The sequence below is a fragment of the Rana temporaria genome, chromosome 13, assembly GCF_905171775.1.
Source record: "Rana temporaria chromosome 13, aRanTem1.1, whole genome shotgun sequence".
Lineage (NCBI taxonomy): Eukaryota > Metazoa > Chordata > Amphibia > Anura > Ranidae > Rana > Rana temporaria.
This window is the reverse complement of record NC_053501.1, coordinates 41,289,292-41,314,261: the sequence shown is the minus strand read 5'-3', so window position 1 is coordinate 41,314,261 and position 24,970 is coordinate 41,289,292. Positions and strand designations below refer to the sequence as shown.

General features: G+C 42.3%; 1 protein-coding gene across 1 annotated transcript in view; it reads right to left on the bottom strand.

The window, feature by feature from the left end:
• DCAF5 (DDB1 and CUL4 associated factor 5) overlaps nucleotides 1-24,970 on the bottom strand; it is a 56,733-nt gene that overhangs the window by 22,489 nt on the left and 9,274 nt on the right. Inside the window, exons 2-5 of the mRNA XM_040332946.1 lie at nucleotides 22,679-22,822; nucleotides 21,567-21,603; nucleotides 21,338-21,477; nucleotides 13,977-14,106 (exon numbers count right to left, since the gene is read on the bottom strand). Of these exons, the coding sequence (XP_040188880.1) occupies nucleotides 13,977-14,106; nucleotides 21,338-21,477; nucleotides 21,567-21,603; nucleotides 22,679-22,822 (451 nt within the window). The remainder of the gene's footprint in view (nucleotides 1-13,976; nucleotides 14,107-21,337; nucleotides 21,478-21,566; nucleotides 21,604-22,678; nucleotides 22,823-24,970) is intronic.

Genomic DNA, 24,970 nt, shown 5'->3' with positions numbered 1-24,970 from the left:
AGAAATGTTTTCTTCTGTTGACAGACATTAGCTGCTCATTCCAAATAAATGGGCTGCCTTAGGGAAATACATGAAATATAGCACATTAACAAGCTTGCAGTAATGCACTACAATAGAAATGTATGAGTGTAAAAGGGCCATTTTTTCTCTACCCACAAAGCTGTAGCTTGCCAAGTTAGTAAATATTAAGAGATTGTACAATTTTACTGACAGTAATGTAGGTTGAGGGTTTATTAACACAATCATTCTATATTTCATCAATTATTCTATTGAACTATACAGTTATTGGGAAATCTGAAGATGATTGTACATTATACATTGAATAAATTATAATAGGGCCAAACAGGCAGATCGCCAGACCAAAAATAACAGCTCTTATTACATACTCTTATGTCCGAAAAGTATGTTACATGTCATGAGGCTGTACTAGCTACTTAGTGCTGCTGCTTTGAATTGTTTGGCCTGCTGTTCAAGATGTAATTGTAATTTTGTACTTATTTTTAAAAGCAATGAAAAATAAATTATCCCCCAAAAAATAATAAAGAATGCAGTCTCAACAGGTTAATTTGCTTTGAGGTGACTTGTGATGTCACTTCCTACGCCGATGAAGGCCGTCTTCTCTTCAGTATATGCCAGGCAGCCAAATTAGCAGGATGCTGGCACTGGTAGACAAGTCAGCACAAGCCTCATCTCATACACTAATCTTCAGATTAGAGAAACAATTAAAGAGTGGTTACATTTATTGTGTCCTACGGAAGGAATGTATAAAAAAAAAAAAAAAACCTGTGTTTATAGCTCTCGCTTGTCAGTATCGCGATCATAATTACTACACATTAATCCACAATGATTTAAAAAGAGTTAGCCTCCTGTGTATTACATTTGGAAAATCTTCAACCACTCCGAAATACGGGACATTTTTCACAGTAACACAGAACACATCCCTTTGATAATTAGCATACAGAATAGCTTTGGGCACAAGCTGTTTTTTTAATTTATGGGGAAACAACTGGGAAATGTGTATTACGGTATATATGAAAAATTATATTTACAACACAATATGCCCCAGAGAAGGTAGAATGCAGAAAAAAAAAAAAAAAAGAAAGTTAATGGGTGTTTTGTAATAAAAAAACTGACAAAAGTTATCACTGTAAACAGCAGTTCATCCAACGTGTCTAAACTTTCTGGAATTTCACATGTATATGAGTATTAATGCAAGTATTTTTTTTATGAACATCTAAGCCCAGTAAGTTTTGATATCACCGGTGTGCAATGTGGGGACTTCCATGGCCTGTTTGTTTTGCAGCCATAAATATATATATGCTGCATTAGATCATTTTTTGTGGGCAGGGAATCTTATTGCAGATATTTTCTTTTCTGTAGAACTTTATATTTGTAGATTGTGCACATATGTTCGGGGTGACATTTCAGCAGTGACGTACCCAGGCCACTTTTTTTTCCATTATTCCATACTTTTTATTGTTAACAATAGAGCATTACCCAGGCCACTTTGAAGATGCCACAAGTCTCTGTGGCCTTGCATTTACCAACATATTGGGTAAATAAGGTTTTATCACACTGAATGCTAAACTCCAGGAAACTAATAAAAAACAAACAAAAAACAAAACCCCAAAAAAATACATATTAATCTACTTATTATTCACTAAAAAAACACATAATGGAGGCCATTTAAAGAAAAGGGATATCAGACAGAGCTATCCACAGGAAACAATAGTGTTTATCCTATAACGCTTTACAAATGCAGAGTTGATGAAACATTTGTAGACAACTGTGCTTTATAAATGTGCCCGTTTATTAGCAGCAAGGTCGTGGCAACTCTAAACTACTGTTATAAATAGACCCCATAGTATATTTTTACATTTATATAACAAAATACCCAACTTTGCATTGATAGCCTCCTGTACAGAAGCACTTTTGTTTTTTTAAAGGGTAGGTTTTAGTAAGTTTTGGCATATTACAAGCAAGAACACACGTGTTCTATAAACTGTAGAGAGGATATTTATTAGGGCAGCAAGACCAGTACCAGAACATGTTCAAAACACGAGAAAGGTGGGCAACTGGCCTAAAGTTTGACCAATTACATCATCATTTTAGGCAGCCATGTACACACATCCTGTCAAAATTGCAATGTTACAATTAAGCCATTGTCTTTTCATAGTCTTAGCAATGTGATCTCTCTTTTGGCATTCACCAAGATAAAGTGTATAAATAGGATGTAGATAAATGCAAGTACCTATATAGATGTCGATTGTAATTTCACCCAACCTAACTATATTTTGTAAAAAAAAAAAAAATTTGGGCAACCCCTAGCCATACATGTCTACGAAGAAACTGATCAATTAGTTCACATGTGTCAAACACAAGGCCTAGCTGCCCAAATCCGGACGGCTAGGCCATTTCATGTGGCCCTTTCGCCCTTCCTGCAGCTGCAACGCCTCCTCGTCTCCACCCACCACCTTGTCTCAGCAGTTGGCAGCAGAGAGGCAGAACTCATCATACAGATCCGGCAACTCTGCAACCGCAGCACTCCACATCTCTGCCTCCCTGGTCTCAGTATTCAGCTGACTCCAGCCCTCCTCTGGTCCTTTTCCAGACTACACATTAGATCAGCACACGTATTTGCATTGTCCTGCACAAATATCATGGTCTTCCTGAAAGATGCAGACTTTTTCCTGTACCACTGCCTTCTAAAAGCTGGCAGTAGGTTTGGGGGTTGATTTTGAGTCCATTATCAACCAAAAAAGGTCCAACTAGCTCATCTTTAATAAAACCAGCCCATACCGGTACCATACCTCTACCTTGCTGGTGACTGAGTCAAAGTGGAGCTCTGTGACCGTTACTGATCCAACCATGGGCCCATCCATCTGGTATGTCAAGAGTCACTCTCATCTCATCAGTCCATAAAACCTTTGAAAAAAATCTGTCTTTAGATATTTCTTGGCCCAGTCTTGACGTTTCAACATACGTGTCTTGTTCAGTGGTGGTTGGGTTTTAGCCATGTCTCTGAGCACTGAACACCTTGTACTTCTGGGCACTCCATGTAGGTTGCAGCTCTGGAATATGACAGTACTGGAGGATAATGGGTTTCTGGTAGCTTCACATTGGATTCTTCTCAAGTCTTTGGCAGTTAATTTGCGTCTTTTTTTCTCAACACATTTCTTGCAACCCTGTTCACTATTTGAAAAAAAAACAATTGCTGGTTCTGTGATCACGCCCCAATATCAATCTCAAGAGTGCTGCACCCTTCTGAAATACTTTTTTCAATTCATGACTTTTCAGAGTCAGCTGAATCTCTTTTTTGGCCCATTTTTCCCAAGGAAAAGACGCTGCCTAATAATTATACACACCTTGATATAGGGTGTTGATCCCCATAGGCCACACCCTCCCTCAATACCACAATTACACATCACCTGATATGCTTAGATCCAATAAGCATTCAAGTTTATACAGCTTGGAGTTGAACAATATGCATAAAAAAAAATTATGATTTGGTAAAATAACTACCGTATTTATCGGCGTATACCGCGCACTATTTTGCCCTGAAAATCAGGGCAAAATCGTGGGTGCGCGATATACGCCGATACCCGCTTTCCCGCGCCGAGTTTGAATACTGCGCCGACATATACCGAGCGCAGTAAGCTCGTGTATAGTCGGGCAGTCTCGGCTACACTCGCGCTCACGTCCTGTACGTCCAGGACGTCAGCGCGAGCATTGCCGACTATACGCGAGTGTACTGCGCTCGGTATATGTCGGCGCAGTATTCAAACTCGGGGCGGGGGAAACGAGCGAGGAGGACGCCGCAGAAGGACGCCGGACCCGACGTAGAGGACACCCGAAGCTGCAGACGGATGCCGGACCCGACAAGGCCGCCGATGGACGCCGTGCAAGACACCAAACCAAGTACAAAAATATTTTTTTCCACAGGAATTTCGGGGCAACTTTAGGGGTGCGCGCTATACGCGGGAGCGCGCTATACCCCAATAAATACGGTAACTTGCCTAATAATTGTGCACAGTGTAGTTGTACACTTGAATATCTGCTTGCCATTATTTTTCCTAGACTTCTACAGCTAGTTGTGCCTTAAAGAAGTAGGGCCAAACCTCTTTTGATTCTACTTCTCCTATGGGTCACAGGAGTGCACTTGGTTCTGCACTCCTCTGACCCGTATTTAGCCAACAGTCCATTAATCGGCAGATGTCACTCAGCCAGTCCAGGCTCTGGAGAGCTCTCAACCGTAATGTCAGGATCCACCCAGATGCCGAACTGATGCTGCATCCACCTAGGCGAGTATGTATGTTCCATTTGTTCAAAGGCCACACCCAACTTAAAAGAGATTACTTAAACCTGTAATAACTGAATGCAGAGGCAATTATTTACTATGCTAAAGAGTAGATACATTTATATAGTCTTACAGTTACAACAACTTTGAGGGCAACTATAATGCTGAGGCGGCCCGTGATGAAATGGAGTCTGAACTAGATCTAAAACTGAAGTTTTGGTTACATGAGCTTAATGCTGGTCATCTATGCTCCTCTCGGGGGAAACAGAAAACTGTAGGTCTCTAGTGAGGTAGTCGTTTTGGTTCTCAGATATGTGCAGAAATGTATGGAATATGTTGAAGAAGTTTTGGTTTTGTTGAGATTACGGTGATATAGGAATTGACCTCTGTGGCAGATGTACATCCAATTTGTTTTACACCGACATATAATGCTAGCAATGCAAGATCCTAAATCTTCAATAAAAAAAAAACGTTGTTGGATTTAAAAAAAAAAAAAAAAAGTTTTGGAGCCGTTTGATTTTTCCAGTGTAATACCAGTGACTTTCTGGCATAGAAGAAAAGGAGACAGAAGTGTTTTTGGTGCTACATTTCTTTCCCAGACCAATCGCCCAAAAAAAAACATCTCTCTCAGGGGGTACAAAAATTTCATAATGTAGCTGCTGACTTTTAATAAGGACACTTACCTGTCCTAGGCACCCGTGATGTCGGCCCCCTGAGGCCGATCCCTCGATCGTGGCAGGTCCCGGCGCCGCCATCCTCACTAAGGGAAACAGCTTGCGGCTTCACTGCCTGTTTCCTACTGCGCATGCGCGAGTCTCGCGGCGCTTTGTGAATGGGCGGCTGCTCTCTGGGATACACACAGTTCCCAGAAGGCAGCACGCCTCATCCCCCAGAAGACAACGCGAGAAGGACGAGGAAAAAGACCTGCCGCGGACTAAGAGGCAGATTAGGAAGATCCGCATAGCAACCGCAATTTCTGGTAAGTAAAAACATTTTTTTTTCTATTTTTTTGTAGGATTTTGATGATTTTTTTTTTTTTTTAGGGTGGACCTCTACTTTAAATCAATGACCTCAGACCAAAACGAATTTATTTTGTGGAAACTTCCAGATCATATGAAAGCGGTCTCGTGTCTCAATATTACACCTAGTAACCTGTATGGGGTATAGTTAACCTGTGCAGATACTTTAAATGTATCAAATTGCAACCTTTTCTCATTCCTCCTCTCCCTTTTATCAGAAACTCTCGGATGTGGTGACAGAGTGGTCAGGTCATGTCTGACTACCCTTTTAAGTGTACGGTCACCCCTAGCTATACAGTGAGGGGAAAAAGGTATTTGATCCCCTGCTGATTTAGTTTGCCCACTGACAAATGATCGTTCAATGACAGACAGAATAACAACAAAAACATCCAAAAAAACACATTTCAAAACAGTTATAAATCGATTTGCATTTTGAGTGAAAAAAGTATTTAACCCTTTGTAAAACAAGACTTAATAACTGGTGGCAAAACCCTTGTTGGCGATCACAGAGGTCAGACGTTTCTTGTAGTTGGCCACCAGGTTTGCACACTCAGAAGGGATTTTGTCTCACTCCTCTTTGCAGATCCTCTCCAAGTCATAAAGGTTTGGAAGCCGATGTTTGGCAACTTGAACCCTCAGGTCCCTTTACGTATTTTCTATGGGATTAAGGTCTGGAGACTGGCTAGGTCACTCCAGGGCCGTGTGTTTTGGGTCATTGTAATGCTGGAATACCTATGTATGACCCAATTTCAATGCCGTGGTTGAGGGAAGGAGGTTCTCATCCAAGATTTGAAGGTACATGGCCCTGTCCATCGTGCCTTGTGGTGAAGTTGTCCTGTCCCCTTAGTAGAAAACCCCCACAGTGGGACCTTGCAGGCGCTGCAGGATTTCAGTCCTTCACGTCGTAGTGCGTCATTAATTGTTTTCTTGGTGACTATGGTCCCAGTTGTCTTGAGATCATTGACAAGATTCTCTTGTGTAGTTCTGGGCTGATTCCTCAACGTTCTCATGATCCTTGAAACTCCACGAGGTGAGATCTTGTATGGAGCCCCAGACCGAGGGAGATTGACAGTCATTTTATGTTTCTTTTTTTTGTGAATAATCGCACCAACTGTTGTCACCCTCTCACCAAACTGCTTGGCGATGGTCTTGTAGCCCATTTCAGCCTTGTGTAGGTCTACAATTTTGTCACCGACATCCTGGCATAGTTCTTTGGCCTTGGCCATGGTAGAAAGATTGGAATCTAAATGATTGATTGCTTTTGTGGACAGGAGTCTTTTATACAGGCAACAAGCTGAAATTAGGAGCACTCCCTTTAAGGGAGTGCTCCTAATCGCAGCTTGTTACCCGTACAGAAGACACCAGGGAGCCAGAAATCCTGCTGATTGATAGGGGATCAAATACTTATTTCACTTATTAAAATGCAAATCAATTTATAAACTTTTATGAAATGCGTTTTTCCTTTTCTGGATAAAATAAACCTACCGTTAAAATGATACACTGATCATTTGTCAGTGGGCAAATGTACAAAATCAGTAGGGGATCAAATACTTTTCCCCCTTACTGTATAATACTGACATTTAAATGCTTTCTATGGAAGAAGAGAGTACAGTGAAACCACGGATTGCGAGTAACGGGGTTAACGAGAGTTTCACAATACAAGCCTTTTTTTTTTTTTTAAATCCTGACTTGGTTTGCGAGTGTTGTCTCGCGAAACTAGCAGGATTCAAGCCACAGCGGTGTGCAATATCGCATTTGGCCAGTGGTGGGGGAGGGGGCGCCGGAGTGGAGCCGAGCTGTCCCTGAGCCTTTTCAAGGCTCTCCAGCACCCCCACCTCTGGCCACATGCGGTATTGCACACCATAGAAGTCGATACGGAACAAATTATTTTTGTTTCCACTGACTTCTATGAGGAAACTCGCTTTGATATGCGAGTGCTTCGGATTACGAGCATTCTCCTGGAACGAATTATGCTCGTAATCCGAGGTTCCACTGTATGTCCAGATTGTCCTACACAAAACAAAAAGGTTTTGTGTCCCTTTCTCTAGAATATAGAAGCTGTTGCAGTAGGACACAAATAACTGAAGCATCTGTCTTATTTGATTCTAATCCTGCGATTGTAGAAAGCTTACATTGGAGCATGCAGCTATTAATTGTATGTCCCACCAAAGTGTGAAAACACGGACAGACTTAGCACTATATTTCACAAGTTACTCTTCCTTATAAGATCAACTGTTTTAAAGATGACTTTCGCTAACTAAATGCCTGACTCTCAGAACTGCTACAGCTGTATTCCCAGCCTGAGGCTCAGTGTAAATAATGTGTCATGTTTGAAGAGCCCTGCTTTCCAATCAAGGCTAGAAATCTTAAGAATGCGACTCCCTGTGAAGTCTGGAAGTGTTCTTGTTAGGACCTGCCAGGGATGTGCTTTGGCTTTGTACAGGACTGTAGACATGAGACAAGCCCAATCACAGAACAGACACTCATCACCCTCTACTGGTTACAATGTGGCATTGCGCTCAGCACATCTTTGCTTTTACTATCTTTGCCATTAAATGAATAATCAGAATAGAGAATATTATTTTGCTAACTCAATAATAACCATGACTATCTTTGTAAAGACCTTGGGCCAGATTCACAAAGAGATACGACGGTGTATCTCTGACTTACACTGGTCTTATCTATGCGCCTGATTCATAGAATCAGTTACGCATAGATATGGCTAAGATCCGACAGGTGCAACTGTGTTACACTGTCGGATCTTATTTGTAATTTAAAAATGGCGCGGGGGGCGTTCACGCTGATTTACGCTGAATAATATGTAAATCAGCGAGATACGCGAATTCACGAACGTACGTGGACCCGACGCAGTGTTGTTACGACGTTTCCGTAGCGGCTTTCCCGGCGTATACTTACCCCTGCTTCTAGGAGGCGCAGCCAATGTTAAGTATAGCCGTCGTTCCCGCGTCGATTTTGAATTTTTTTACGTCGTTTGCGTAAATTGTTCTGTAATACGGATGGACGGCGTTTACGTAAGCGTCGAAACCACTGACGTCCTAGTGACGTCAGTGGGAGCAATGCACGCCGGGAAAATTCACGGACTGCGCATGCTCATTTAAATCGGCGCGGGGACGCGCCTGATTTAAATAGTACACTCCCCCTAGCCGTGGAATTTGAATTCCGCCGTGGGATTTGCGATACGCCGCCGCAAGTTTGGAGGTAAGTGGTTTGTGAATTACACACTTGCCTCTCAAACTTGCGGCAGGGTATCTTAAATCAGATAGATCACGCGGATCTAAAGATCCGCTGATCTACCCGAATCTGGCCCCATGTATTTAAATATAGATATTCTGATTTAAATAATAATAATAAAAAAAAAAAATGTCTAAAAGGTGAAATGAGTTTTGAAACAAAGTCTTCAAAGGAGAAGTCCATCTTTCTCTAAAGACGAAGGCCCCTTTCACATGGGTTGGATTCTGTTGCGATCAGCAGGGGATCTGTGCGCTGATCTCTTGCTGATTGGAGCGGATGACACATGCGTGTTTGATCAGCTTCTGCAGGGCGGACACAAACAGAGCCCACACTGCTCTATGGAGTAAATGGGCTCCACTACCTCTGATCTGCTCTGCCTAAACGGAAGAGGACAGATCCCCTTCTGTTTTTCTTTCAGTAGGCTTGATTGGACCAGAGGTATGCAGGGGAAACCACACACAAGTTTGTTTACACCTGCCTGTCCATAGTAACGAATGAACCTTCTGATCAGGTCCACCTAAAAAATTGACAAGCGGACCCGATAATCATGCCAGTGTGAAAGGGGTCTTCGTTAATTTTATCTATCTATATATTTATTTATTTAGAGTGTAACATGAACCATGATCACAGTCTGTAGCCCCCCCCCCCCCCATGGAATTTGAGGATTCTTCTCCCCACGTGCTCCTGTTATTTGAATTTGGCGCAGTTGTGCATTGCTCTGCCCACACTGACACATTATTCATTCACAGTAATCAGTTAATGAAAAAGAGTCCCATCTGCCACTATGGAGGAGGAACTTGTAGTTCTCAATAGAGCAAAGTGCGATGATGTTACCCCACTTGTAATCTGTACTTCCTCCAGCCCTGTTATTGAGGATCTGTACCTCGTTACAGACCTGCAGTTGACAAAATAGTCTGCAGGAGCCAGAGCATTGCATTCACGATCCACTGCGATTGCATTGCTTTGCTGAACGAAGAAATTCCCCTTTTTTTAATTAATTTTTTTTTATCAATATGGGTGCATTTATTATTTTTCTACAAAAAGGTAGAATTGACCTTTAAGCAATTAGAGATGTAAAAACATGATTGGTGCTTTGCTGCATGGAAGTAAATGGCAATTTCACTTGGGTAAAACCTGAACTTTTGGCTTTTATATAAAACAGCCATTCTTGCATTTAAAAGCTGAAACATTTTGCTGCACAATTAACAATCCCTGCAATTGAAAGCAGTCTTACAGGATTGAGCCTTGAGCAACCCACGCATTTAACTGCAGTCACATGTTCAGGAGTGAAACATTGAAAAGTGATTGATATTAAGGCAATCAAAAGTTAAGAACTGTTCTCGTTATTAGTATACAAATTAGTGCTCTCAAGGCTGGTATGTCGTATTAGTGTTATTTGGACCAATTGTGTCCCTCTTGCGCCCTCAGTGGTTTAAAGTGGACACTGCAGTAAAATGTTTTAAGGTCTAGGTTAAGAGTTTAATTAGAGCAAGGAACCAGCTGTAGTTCAGTTAATAAGATCTTTATATTATGAAGTCTTTTCTCTGGGATAAAATGCTGTAAGCTGCAGTTGTTGCTAATGTTGAAGTATAAATTCATGTATCTAAAGCAGTGTGTAGACCCTCCAACCACTTAGTGTCTCAATTCTCCCATGCCAATATGAGTGGCATCATACAAACATGTGAATAAACAATAATATACATTCATGTATATTTCTTCTTATAATAATATAAACCCTGTGCTTAAGTGCAATTAAAGAGTTAATAAAGTCATAAAAAAAAAGTGTTAAACTTGTTGAGTCTTCACATTTGTGAGTTCTATGCACATTTTTAAATAAACTGAATATTGTTTAAAACTATATAGTTTAGTGCTAAACACTATTTTATCTGTATTTGGTATGAGAACTGTCCACTATCAGTGTCTGCAGACACACACCTACAAATAGAAGAACATTACCTACTCTACATTGTACAATGGTCATCGTAAGCCTAGTAGACACAACAAGATTATCAGACGAATGATCGCCATTTTGTTTTGTTTTTTTGCCTGCTAGTCTCCATATCGAAAACGAACAGGTTACTAAAGTATGAAAATTTTCATACAACAGATTACATTGGATGTCATGTGTTATAGTGTATTTCTATTGTATTTTAAGTAGGGCTGTGCAAATTAACTTTTAATTAAATCAATGAATCTTTAATCTTTTTGATCGATTAAAATTCTTTTAATTGGTACTCACCTCTCCGCTGGCTTCTGGGCCTTCAGGGAGTTCTGTCGGAGATCTAGTAACGTCACGGACACCGGCGGGGCTTGCAGTGTCCATCTGAAGGGCTCCTTTGCTGTGCCTTCATATCTGTATGCCGGCGGGACCTTACTATCTGCCACACACAAGGGCTGTTACACTTCCCTCTATCAACCTGGGATTCTACAACTGGGAGTTGTGATAGTTCCCTTCATGGGACATCTACATGCCGACGGACTGATGTTAACCTCTCCTCATCTGGATTCAGCAGTGGTATCGTTGTACACATTTTTATACCAGTATCATACTTAGCTACATGTTTTTATGACTGCTTTTGGTACCGTTTGGTATTACTCGCACCATTTTTACAGTTTATGCAGCTACATCGAATTTTATCTCCAGTGCAATGTTTATTTGGTTACCTACTTGAAGACTATAAAAGTTTTAATGCTATTCCCATTGAGCGTTGCCTTTGTGTGTTTTTTGTATCCTGCTATCCATTTTTCCAGTGGTTGGTAGCTGCAATGGGAATCAGCCTGCAAGGAGATCAGCTAAAAGTAGTTGGATCTGTATGTGCGTTATAATTAATCGAAATTAGTCGATTAATCGATTTAAAAAAACAAAACGATTAATCGAACAGAAAAATTTTGATCAGTAACAGCGCTAATTTTCAGATGAACACTGTACTGATTAAACTAAAACCATTCGATCTGGTATCATACGATAAAAAAAAATTGTGTTTTTCCATTTGGAAAATGTCGGACAACAGCTGGATACCAACGATCAGATTATCGTACGATCACTTCGAAAGTGGTATTTTTTGTACGATATTCTGATCTTCTAGACTGTAAGCTCTAACGAGCAGGACCCTCTGATCCCTCCTGTATTGAATTGTATTGTGACTGTACTGTCTTCCCTGATGTTGTAAAGCGCTGCGCAAACTGTTGGGGCTATATAAATCCTGTATAATAATAATAATAATAATAATAATAATAATAATAATAATGTGTATGGGGCTTCCCAGTAGGACATTCTTGCCTTGCTTTTACTCCCCTGCCACTCTGATCAGTGCTAGTACCGCAATGAAATATGTGTCACTTCTGGGAGGGAGGGACAGGTGACTGATTCCATGTAATAGTGCTGGGCCAGTCAGAGCTGTAACACAAGAGGTCCATAGCCATGTCTTACACTCCAGAAACTTTACACAGAACTTTTGCTCCTCCCCAAGTCTTGGTTCACACTGGTGCGTTGTGGGAAGCACAGCGTTTCTTGTGCAGGTTTCTGCATTGCATCTGAATCGCAGGCAGTTCACGCTCTCTGCGAACCGCTGCGGGTGTCAATACAAAGTTAATGACACCTCCAAAATCGGTTTGCAGAATGCAGTGTAAACTATAGAATAGGATCGTATGGGTCTAAACACACCCATGCAATCTGATTCCAGTGCGGAACAAAAAAGTGTTGTGCACCATTTTGGTGCAAATGTGATGCGATTTCAGTCATACAAACTATATGGCTGAATTTGCATCGCACAGACATTGCATGCGATGTGCACAGCAACGTGGTGTGAATCAAATGCGATGTCTGGCACTGAACCAGTGGGAACCCAGCCTAAGGGAGTGTGTAATGAAATATGGGCCTACAATGATTTTTACTTTATGACCATCATAAATGATAGACATTATTAATGCATTTTTGTTTGCCCAAGAAGCACTAGTTGGACATTAACTCAAATTCTTTGAATAAGGAACTTACCATTTGTTTTGTCACCATTAAACACCACTGGAAGGGTTTCTGAAGAGGTTATGTTAGTCAGGCCACCTGGCTGATGTGAAGAAGTAAGCCCTTGTCTCATTGTCATTTCTAACACCTCCTAGAAAAGTATTTTAAAAGATCTTCCTGCGGGAATTATTAAAAGAATGTAAGTTCAGAAGGAGTTGATTGTCATAAATGCCAGCCTGTGACCTACAGCTGACCAGTGTCTTGAGATTTTGTCACAGTCCACCCATTGAATGGAAATGGCAAAACCTTAAGATTAATGAAATATTTGGAAGTGTGTGACTACCTGTATGGGTGGGAGTAAGTGGGAGAACTTTACAAGCGTATATAACATCACAACACAGACCTCGGCCTGACTCTGGCTGCACAATGGAACGGAAGGATGTCTGTGTAATGTAACTCCATTATTACTTTTCCTTTTCTGCTGTAATTGTCTGTCCATTGGCAACATTTTGTATTTTATTTGTAACATTATTGCTTTTTAAAGTTATATCAGCTACTTTATATTTTGTTATATTTGATTAATAAAATTCCTGTTCTGAATAAATTAAATGTATATTTTTTTGATACTGCTCTTACCATTTCATAATCGTATTTTAAAAAGAAAGACAGGGAAGCTAGATTCCAGTATAGGCAAAAGGTGGTATTCACTTATTAGATTTGCCATCAAGCAAATAAATTAGGTAATATATTTGTCAAAACAAGTGGCAGGTGAGTAAAAGGAAAGGATGTATAAAGGGTTTGGGAGGTCCGCACCAATGTCAACCCCTTTGCTTTGCCCTGCTCTTCATACACACATCACATACAAGGATCACAGCTGCTGTATGGAGAGGGTGTATGAGGATTACAAAAATCACCACTGACAATATTGGAGACAAAACAGTTCCCTTTACTTAGAAACTACTGACTACTCTAAATTTAAACTCTTTGCAGTAAATCTACAACCTACCTGCAATACTGCATAGAAGTTGCATTTTAGGCTCTGTTCACAGTGGCACACTGTGTGATATCGCATGTGATTCGCACTGCACAGCAAATCACATGCAATGTCTGTGCGATGCGATTCCAGCCATACAGATAGTAGGGCTGAATTTGCATCACATTCAGACCAAACTCACACAGGACCCTTTTTTTTGGTCCGCAACAGAATCGGATTGCAGGGGTGTTTACACCCATGCGATAAGCTTCCTGTCCGAACTGTCAGTTCTCAATGCGAACTGAAATAGGGGTGTCATTACATGGAAACTGCCTTGCGAATCAGGTGTGATGCGGGAACCCGCAGTATTCCGGCATTGCACCTATGTGAACCAGGACTAAAAAGTGCTCTGGGCAAAAATAGGTATATGAAACATTTGCGACCAATCACTTTGAATGTAAACCAGTATCTCACCTGTGTGGCTTCCTGATGTCCCAGAGTCCAACTCCCTCCTTGGAGTTAGCCGTGGCCAACAGCCTGGGCTCTACAGGGTTAAACATGACACTGTGGAAGGCCGATGGGTAATGTGCCAAGCAGAAAGGATCTAATGATGGAAAGAAGACAATTAGGAATCATGGCTTTCCCAGAACACAAGTCACAGTTTTAAAGGGTCAATCCACCCTAATGCTGTATTTCAGTTATACAGACAGGTCCATAAATATTGGGACATCAACACAATTCTAATCATTTTAGCTCTATACACCACCACAATGGATTTGAAATAAAACAAACAAGATGTGATTTAACAACAGACTTTCAGCTTTAATTTAAGGGCATTTACATCCAAATCAGGTGAACAGTGTAGGAATTAAAACAGTTTGTATATGTGCCTCCCATTTTTAAAGGGACCAAAAGTAATGGGACAATTGGCTGCTCAGCTGTTCCATGGCCAGGTGTATGTTATTCCCTCATTATCCCATTTACAAGGAGCAGATAAAAGGTCCAGAGTTCATTTTAAGTGTGCTATTTGAATTCTGAATCTGTTGCTGTCAACTCTCAATACGAGATCCAAGGAGCTGTCACTATCAGTGAAGCAAGCCATCCTTGGGCTGAAAAAACAAAACAACCCTATCAGAGCGATAGCATAAACATTAGGTGTGGCTAAATCAACTGTTTGGAACATCCTTAAAAAGAAAGAACACACCAGTGAACTCAGCAACACCAAAAGACCCGGAAGACCACGGAAAACAACTGTGGTGGATGAGCGAATAATTCTTTCCCTGGTGAAGAAAACACCCTTCACAACAGTTGGCCAGATCAAGAACACTCTCCAGGAGGTAGGTGTGTCAAAGTCAACAATTAAGAGAAGACTTCACCAGAGTGAATACAGAGGGTTCACCACAAGATGTAAACCATTGGTGAGCCTCAAAAACAGGAAGGCCAAATAAGAGTTTGCCAAACAACATCTAAAAAAGCCTTCACAGTTCTGGAACAACATCCTATGGACAGATGAGACCAAGATCAACTTGTACCAGAGTGATGGGAAGAGAAGAGTATGGAGAAGGAAAGGAACTGCTCATGATCCAAAGCATACCACCTCATCAGTGAAGCATGGTGGTGGTAGTGTCATGGCGTGGGCATGTATGGCTGCCAATGGAACTGGTTCTCTTGCATTTATTGACGATGTGACTGCTGACAAAAGCAGCAGGATGAATTCTGAAGTGTTTCGGGCAATATTATTATCTGCTCATATTCAGCCAAATGATTCAGAACTCATTGGACGGCGCTTCACAGTGCAGATGGACAATGACCCGAAGCATACTGCGAAAGCAACCAAAGAGTTTAGGTGAAAGAGGTAGAATGTTATGCAATGGCCAAATCAATCACCTGACCTGAATCCGATTGAGCATGCATTTCACATGCTGAAGTCAAAACTGAAGGGAAAATGCCCCAAGAACAAACAGGAACTGAAGACAGTTGCAGTAGAGGCCTGGCAGAGCATCACCAGGGATGAAACCCAGCGTCTGGTGATGTCTATGCCTTCCAGACTTCAGGCTGTAATTGACTGCAAAGGATTTGCAACCAAGTATTAAAAAGTGAAAGTTTGATTTATGATTGTTAATCTGTCCCATTACTTTTGGTCCCTTAAAAAGTGGGAGGCACATATACAAACTGTTGTAATTCCTACAGCGTTTATCTGATTTGGATGTAAATACCCTCAAATTAAAGCTGAAAGTCTGCAGTTAAAGCACATCTTTGCTTCATTTCAAATCCATTGTGGTGGTGTATAGAGCCAAAAAGATTAGAATTGTGTCGATGTCCCAATATTTATGGACCTGACTGTAAGTCAATTCTAATGGCACAGATCACTTCATTGGACAAAATGGACTCGCCCTTTATAGCCCAACCTTAATTTCTGACATTTCTATACATCAACCATCTTGCTTCCCAATCTATAAGGTGGTACCTGAAGTATCCCATGTGCACAAATAATTCTGCCTGCTGCCAAAGAGAACTGTGGCCAAAAATGCAAGTTGTAGCTACCAAAAAGCTTTTCCATCACAAATGCAAGCATGTCTCTTAGGCCCTGTTCACACTTGTGTCACTTGTGTCGCATGACAGATGTCAGTCCATAGATTTCTATAAAGCATATAAAGCCGCAGTGACTGAAAAGGTTCCTGCACTACTTTGGTGCAACTTGAGTGCCAGTGTAAATGTTGAATCAAAGTTGCATCAAAGTCGCGCTCCAAAGTTGCACTCGGAGTCGCACAAGTGTGCGCCTGCGTTAGCATATTTAAAAGACGTTTGTATAAACACATAATATCAGTGTTGTCTCGGCAATGCCGAGTTTGACGGCTCCCGCGCGGAGTGACGTCATCACCGCTCCGGCCAATCACAGCCCCAGAGCAGTGATACCCGGAAGTAACCTCCGGGAGCGATGGATGCGGCCAGAGGACGGATTCATGGGCTTCGATCTAAGGTAAGTAATGCATAATGGAGCTAGTATGTTAGTCATACCAGCTCATTATGGCTTTGTCTTGCAGGTTTTTTTTTTTTTTTTCACGGTTTACTTCCTCTTTAAGTGCAGAAAAAAAACACCAGGAAGGTGGGAGATAATACAGGTGAAACTCCAAAAATTTGAATATCGTACAAAAGTTCATTTATTTCACTAATGCAACTTAACCACTTAAGGACCGCCTCCTGCAGATATACGTCAGCAGAATGGCACGGCTGGGCACAAGCACGTACCTGTACGTCCTCTTTAACCACTTAAGGACCCATTCACGCCGATATACGTCAGCAGAATGGCACGGCTGGGCACGTACATGTACGTGGCTCTTTAAGCCCAGCCGTGGGGTCGCATGCACGCGACCCGGTCCGAAGCTCCGTGACCGTGGGACTCACGGACCCGATCGCCGCTGGAGTCCCGCGACCGGTCCCCGGAGCTGATCACAGTTGCAACATCAGGTTATTTACATATCTCATGCACTAGCCTAGAGACAGGCATTATTTTTTAATTTCCACCCCCACTCCTTTTCTGAAGTCATGTGGTTACTTTTCTGGATTTTGACTGGATGTTAGGGATCATAGCAGAATTTAGTGTAAGGAATACACAAGAGAAAATGTATGTTGACAAAAGGAGTATTAAGGGGGCGGGGAGTCTACTGACATCACAACTCTACCCACCGAGCTCCAGACAACAGATCCACCCACAGAATCTGCAGTTTTTTGGGTCTCATAACAGACAGAGGGGAGACATTCGCCAGGTAGGGATACATGCAGGAGGCATCTATATCCTTATAGAACAGCACTATGGCAGTAGTTTAGAAAGGATGAGAGTGGGTTTACATAAGTGACAGCCTAGCCACATGTGGCCCCAGTGAAGATCTAGATAGAGGGAGAAAAGAAAAGCCAATTGTATTGATATAATGTATGATATAATCTTATCCAGCTCCCAATTTTACAGGGGTAGGAGGTATTTATCGCGATAATTCCGTCCAAAGAAAAGTCAAGTCAAAAGGACCTTATATTGAGCTTAGAGGGAAAGAATTTTGAATTTTCAAAAGTAAGTCCTTGGTGTATGTTAACATTGACTCATGGAAGTCCCAATAAGGAGATATCAAAAGGTACCCTTGATTGTAAATAGATCACTAGAGTACGTTTTAATGAGAAGACACGCACTCTGGCAAACAATGAACTTGCTGAAGTATTCAGGCGATCGGCCTGCTTTGAACACTCAAATTTTTTCAAAGTAAACGCTTCGGGCCCCCAGGACACTCAGTCAAGAGCATCGGGGAGGCGCACTTGGTTGGGAATTGCAAAGGGAAAAGGCTTCTTTCATGCAGATTTAAGCAGTACAAAGAACCCTTGGGCTTAATAATTGTCCTATAATGAAGGTACTTTACCGTCCTGCATTAAGGATGTCGGGTTGTCTCCGTCCCTCACAGATCCATTGGTAAATTTGTGTATGGCCATGTCACGTACGTGGGAGTCAGTGAGTGTTTAAGTTGTCAATATGGGACTTTGTAATAGTTTAGCCGTTCGGCAGCAAGTCGTCCTCAATTGGGGCTCTCCCATCCACGTCTATAGTACGCACTCCCGGGAGCATCACAACAACGGCGTCATGTGACAAGACGATGGTGACAACACGTTTCGCTAGAAGGAATAGTGTAGCTTCATCTGGACGGTGATAGTAGATCAGATGCATAACCACCCAAAGATGTCAGATTGTTCTCATATTTAGGCCCCTTTCACACTACTGCGACTTCAAAGTAGCGTGATTTTGCTGCGATTTCAGGGAATGCCTGTGTGACTCGCATCAAAGTTGGACCAAAGTAGTGCAGGGACTACTTTAAAGTAGGCACGAAGTCGTACTAATATGAATAGTTGTCATTGGAAATCATGGGAAACGACTTGTCACACTACTGAGCAGTCCCAAATCGTGTGACAAGCCGTAAAAGTGTGAAAGGGGACTAAGGGTAAAGAGGACCCCCTAGGGCCAGTTTGATGTCAAACTCTCTTGCACTTGTCATTTAAAAAAAAAAAAAAAAAAAAAAAAAAAAAGGAAGGAGAGCCATGCACCACATATCTGGTTCACACCGACACAATTTTATTAAAAACTATAAACTGCACAAAAAAGGCAGATACAGCGCTGTATAATCACTTCAACATGAGACACATCTAGATTGCGATGATGTCATGTGCGTTGCCCTGCCCTGACTGGTTTTGTCAAATATGACATTCTCAAAAGACCTCAAAGGACAAGGAGAGTCCTTTGAGAATGTCATATTTGACAGAACTGGTCAGAGTGGGGCCATGCACATGACATCATCGCAATCTAGATGTGTCTTTCATGTTGAAGTGATTATACAGCGCTGTATCTGCTTTTTTTGTGCAGTTTATAGTTTTTAATAAAATTATGGTATCTGGTTCACATCATGTGGAGCATGGGTCACCTTTTATTCTTTTTTTTCCGAGTTGCAAGTGCAAGGGAGTTTGGCATCAGATGAAGTCCTGTCAACCAGCCCTGGGGATTGCCTTTACCCTTAACGTGGGAACAATCTGATATCTTTGAGTTGTTTTGCATCTGACTCACTATGAAGTGGTGTGGCCCACATTGTGCCAGGGAGGCCATGGAACTCTGGTAAGCCTCCATACATTTATTTTTGGTGATGGTTTATTACACTCCTTATTGGTGGATGATGCACTGGTTTATTTGATTTGAGTGAAGAATGGGATAATCACATGGACTTTGAGTTACAAGTGACATTTTTTCACTTTCATATGTTTTGTATTTTTTCTAATGTTAAATAGCTTCTTTGGCATTTTACTAATCTTTGCACTATAATCATTTTGTTTAGTACAGCACAATGAGGGCTATTTACTAAAGATGGAGAGTGCAAAATCTGGTGCAACTTTGCATAGAAACCAATCAGCTTAGAGATGTTATTGCCAAAGCCTAATTGAACAAGCTAAAACTAGAAGCAGATTGGCTACCATGCACAGCGGCACCAGATTCTGAGTGCCGTACATTGGTGCGATTTGCACTGCCGATTTCATTGTGGCTTACAACTTCATTAACAGAAGGCTATGCAAGTCACAAAGAAATCAGTAAAAAGTAGCGCAGGAACCTTTGTCATAATTGCTGCAACATGAATTGTGGCGATATGAATGGCTCCATTGCCAGCAATGGGGTGCGACTTGTCATGCGATTTGGAACTGTCAAATCACATGACAAGTCGACCCTGAGTGAACGGGGCTTAGTGTGCCTGCAGCTGGTTTTCACTAGGGTTGTCCCGATACCACTTTTTTAGGACTGAGTACAAGTACCGATACTTTTTTTCAAGTAGTCGCCGATACCGAATACCGATACTTTTTTTAAATGTCATGTGACCGTTTTCAAACCACAATACAGACTAAGGATATTTTCGTTAGAATTATGAAGAACTGGTACATCATGGCGTGGGGCTGTTTTTTAGCATACGGTACTGGAAAACTACATATCATTGAAGGAGTGATCACTGCCAGTGCCACCTATCAGTGCAGCTCATCGGTGCCAGTGCCCAAAAGTGCAGCTAACCAGTGCCACCTATCAGTGCAGATCAGTGCCCATTAGTGCATCAGTGCAGGGAGGCAACTTATTAGTGCATCTCATCAGTGCCACCCAATCAATGCCAGTGCCACCTATCAGTGCCATCCATTTATGAGTGCCATTCAATCAATGCCAGTGCCACCTATCAGTGCCATCCAATGGCACTGATAGGTGGCACTGGCATTGATTGGATGGCACTCATAAATGGATGGCACTGATAGGTGGCACTGGCATTGATTGGATGGCACTCATAAATGTGGCACTGATGAAATGCACTAATAAGCTGCCTCCCTGCACTGATATAGCACCCCCCCCCCAAAAAAAAAAAGTTAACCACTTCAGGTTCGTTGCAGCCAGTACTGTACCCACACTGCTTCTGCACAATTAAACATCATCTCATCTGTATGACAGTGACTTCCCCAGCGCTCATGGCTTACTTGCTTTTTACTGTACTTTTCCTGTCGATCGTGCGGTCCTTTCGCAAGGAAATGGAGACTCCTAGGACGGCCTCTGGATGACGTCACGCACGCCGCCGGGGGACGTCAAGCTCCGCCTACAGTCAGTGTCTGTGTTCAGTAGAGTACTGAAGGGGAGGAGCACGCTCAGCCTCGGCGCACTGGCACCGCCCGCGCTACAAGAGGCTGTGTTGTTGTGGATAGCCGCGGCTCTTCTGTGAATCATAGCAGCTACTCGCGGCCCACGGCCCTCGATTAAATGTTGTTCACTGCGTCAATTGGGCCTATATCATAATTCAGGCTGCAGCTGCCTGGACGTGTGGATTTATTATATAGCGGTCGTCGGCCGGCCGCCGGGCCCTGGTGAGAGAATTAAGTTTGGGCCTATATTATGATGGGGGCCTGGAGCTGCAGCTCCATCAGCCCCACGGTTAATCCGGCCCTGCCTCTATGCACCACTCGATGTCACAAAAAAAAAAAAAAGTATTCTATTTTGGTATCGGGAGTATTTGCACGAGTACGAGTACTAGCGCAAATACTCGGTATCGGTCCCGATACCGATACTGGTATCGGGAAAACCCTAGTTTTCACAACTATATTTCTTTGGTTTATTTCTTTTATCTCTTTTTTTTTTAATGACATCAATGATTAGCCCCTCAAAGCTTCTTTGACTATACTTCTCCTGTGGGTCACCGGAGTACACTTAGTTCACATTTTCATCAACAGCCAACAACTTATGTTGGGTGGAATTATATTTTTACCCAAAGTGATAAAATGAACCTTCTTACCTGCTTGTGGAGACTCCCGAATGTCCCATATCAATACTCTGCCATCATCCGATGAACTAGCAAACACGTTATCATTCACAGGACTGACAGACAGGCCGTATACTGCCTCTTCATGAGCGAACACATCCAATGACTCACCACTACATAAAGATAAGAAAATATTGTAGATCAAAATAAAGTGTTGTATATAAATTCATGGATCACAGATACTGACATTATTAGTACATACGTTTCAACGTCATGGAGGATCACTTGTTCATCATTCCCTATAAGGCAAGTAAAGACGACTTAAACCAGGCTGCAAGTAAATAAACTATCCATAAATAGTAGGCAATATTTTCTAATTATTATCTGAAGAACACTCTCCTCATCTTGAACGGCTCTCCTGCTTTGTCAAGCCTAGGAAAGAAAAGCCTCTAAAAGTTCACCCTGCAAGGCAATGTCATAATGTGCTAGTATGCATCGCATACAAGCGCATTATAAGAGACTTCTCTTAAAATTAAGCCATCCAGCAGCACTCTGTCAGCACTGACAGGGCTTCCATCTTCACCCGGTCTTCCTTCGGGTTTGTAGACTCCAGTTGACTGGCTGAGCCGCGATGACGTCACTCCCGCACATGTGCACGCGAGTCACGGCTTACGGCACAGACCTCCGAAGGAACGGCACGGTGTGTAATTTCCTTCAGAGTGCATGCACTGGTGAGATCACCGGCTTTTGCTTTGTGGATTATCTCCTAAACGGTGTACGCTTAGGAGATATTCATTTTACCTACAGGTAAGCTTTATTATAAGCTTTCCTGTAGGTAAAAGTACCACAAATGACTTTACTACCATTTAAAAGCATGATACACGTGCACGCAGCTGTCTGACATGCCCCCCCCTACAGTCAGACCAGCCCTCCAATTAGCAGGGAGTGTGGTCATTGCCAATTGGGCAGCTTTAGCTCCTCTACAGTGAGGGGCAAATCAAACTGCTGCAGAGGGACCACTGCTCTAATACAGACAGCAGCAGTCCTTCTCTGCAGCATAATATGCTTGGATACAAGAAGTTCTGCCGCTGTGGGCTAACTGTAAGACATTACAACATCAGAGCTTTATATAACCTCAGTTTAAATATATGCTTTTTGATTAATCTAAAAATCGGGTTTTCATTTTCCCTGACAGCATAATTTATGCGAAGCTATAAAACTGCAAATACAGGCCAATGAAAAATAACTAAATCTGAAGCAATGTATTTGATGTCGTTTCCTTATATACAAGTTGTCTTTTACGAAAGCAGATGAGCTAAAGGAATGTGACCTGGCTGTACCGTACCAGTTTTTAGAAGGGGTTCTGGTACTTACCTCCAGAGAACACTCTGGTATTGCCACTGTTGAAAGCAAGGCAGAAGATATTTGAATGGTGCTCTCCTTTCAGTTGTATGGGCTTGGCTGTAGCGTGAATGGCTTGCTCCATATGCCACAGTAAGACTCGACGGTCATCTCCTCCTGTAACAGGGCAAAAAAAAACAATAACATTAAACATAAAAAAAAAAAGTTTAAAAATAAACTTGGAGAAAATAGGGGGTTTCTGTAGTAATAGGATATTTAAGTTAAAGTTATATATAAAAGCTGAACTCCAGGCAGATAAATAAGGTACAAATGAATGCCACTTTGTATTCAATAATACATTCTTAAAAGCGGTGGTTCACCCTCCATAACAACTTTTTAGCATAAAATGCGGCATAGTAGAGCTACAGTATGCCTGTCTTTATTTTTTTATCCCCGTACTCACTGTGCAATCGTAGAGACAAGATTACGACTCCCCGCGGGGAATGGGCGTTCCTATGGAGAGGGAAGGTGATTGACGGCCGGCTCTGGCACGTCACGCTCCCCGAAGACAGCCGGAACAGGTCTCGGCTCTTCACGGCGCCTGCGCACAGACTATGCGCAGGCGCCGTGAAGCGCCAAGTCCTATTTCGGCTATTTCCGGAGAAGCGTGACGTGCCAGAGCCGGCCGTCAATCACCTTCTCTCTCCATAGGAATGCCCATTCCCCGCTGGGAGTCGTAATCTTGTCTCTACGATTGCACAGTGAGTACGGGGATAAAAAAATAAAGACAGGCATACTGTAGCTCGCGTTACTATGCCGCATTTTATGCTAGAGGAAAAAAATTTTTATTTTTATTTTTTATTAATAGGGTGAAGCCCCGCTTTAAGCATGTTTTTTAAATGCAAGCAGTACCTGATTTCCCTTGGTATCAACTTTCTGCAGTCTCTATACAGCAGGTGATGAGGAGACCTGTGTTACTTAAAGTGGTTGTAAACCCTGACAGACCACTTTGCCTAGATTAAGGCTTACCTGTAGGTCCAAGAAATATCTCCTTAACCTACACGGTTAAGGAGAGACTTCCAAGAAAGACAGCACATGCGCCGTAGACAACGGCTTGCAGGTGCACCGAGTGTGCCGCTACTAAAGGCATCATTCATAATGAGCTAGTATGCTGTGCATACTAGCTCATTATGCCTTTGTCTTGCAGGTTTTTTTTTTTTTTTTTAAATATAGGGTTTATAAAAAAAAAAAAAATCAGGACTTCTGCTCTGCCAGATAGGGCTGTGTAGTGTGGCAGAGCTGTTAAAACCTCCGGACTGGATGGGCAAGCTTACAAAGCATTTGACAGGTAAAACCGCTGCCTTATAGTTACTTTGTGTATTTTGATGTTGGCCTGGAGCTCAGCTTTAAACCATGCAGCCACTTCTGTATCAGTTAGGCTGGGTTCACACTTGTTCACACATGTAAATTGGATGCGGAAGTTTCTCGCATCCGATTCGCATGACAGAAGAGTGTGACCGGCTCTCAATGGAGCGGGTTCACACATCTCCGGAGCGGCTGTGGAGCGCACAGCAGGTGTCTTTGGCTCTGTTTCAGGTCCAGATTCAGATAAAAATTCTGACCTAAAAACGGTGAAAGGGGACGCACCAGACCCCGTGCTGTGCCCCGCACATGGTGTGAACCCGGCCTGAAATAATTAGATAACTCTGGTTCTTAGTAAACGAATGGGCTACACCTTATTAAACTATCTCAAACAATGGACAACAGAAAAACTTTAAAAGAAGAGGATATTAGTTAATTTACCTGATCTTGTATACACTTTATAAAATATGATATTGCTAGTAGTATTTCATATCTCTTTTAAAGCTGCCCATAGAGTCTGGAGGACAGTTCGACTTATCAGACCCTAGGGGTGCAACGGATCAAAAAACTCACGGTTCGGATCGTTCTTCGGATCAGGAGTCACGGATCGGATAGTTTTTCGGATCAGCAAAAACAAAAAAAAAATTCCCCCCCACTGGAATATACACATCTCCCCCCCCCCCACTGTAATATACACATCTCCCCCCCCCCCCCCCACTGTAATATACACATCTCCCCCCTCCCCACTGTAATATACACATTCCCCCCCCCCCCCCCACTGGAATATCCACATCTCCACCCCCCCCACCAACTATAGTACCCCCTCGGTGCAGACACCCCCCCTCCCCTCAGTACAGAGACCCCCCCGCCTTCAGTGTGAATCTACAATTTTCATAGTCATGAAAATAAAGAAAACTCTTTGAATGAGAAGGTGTGTCCAAACTTTTGGTCTGTACTGTACGT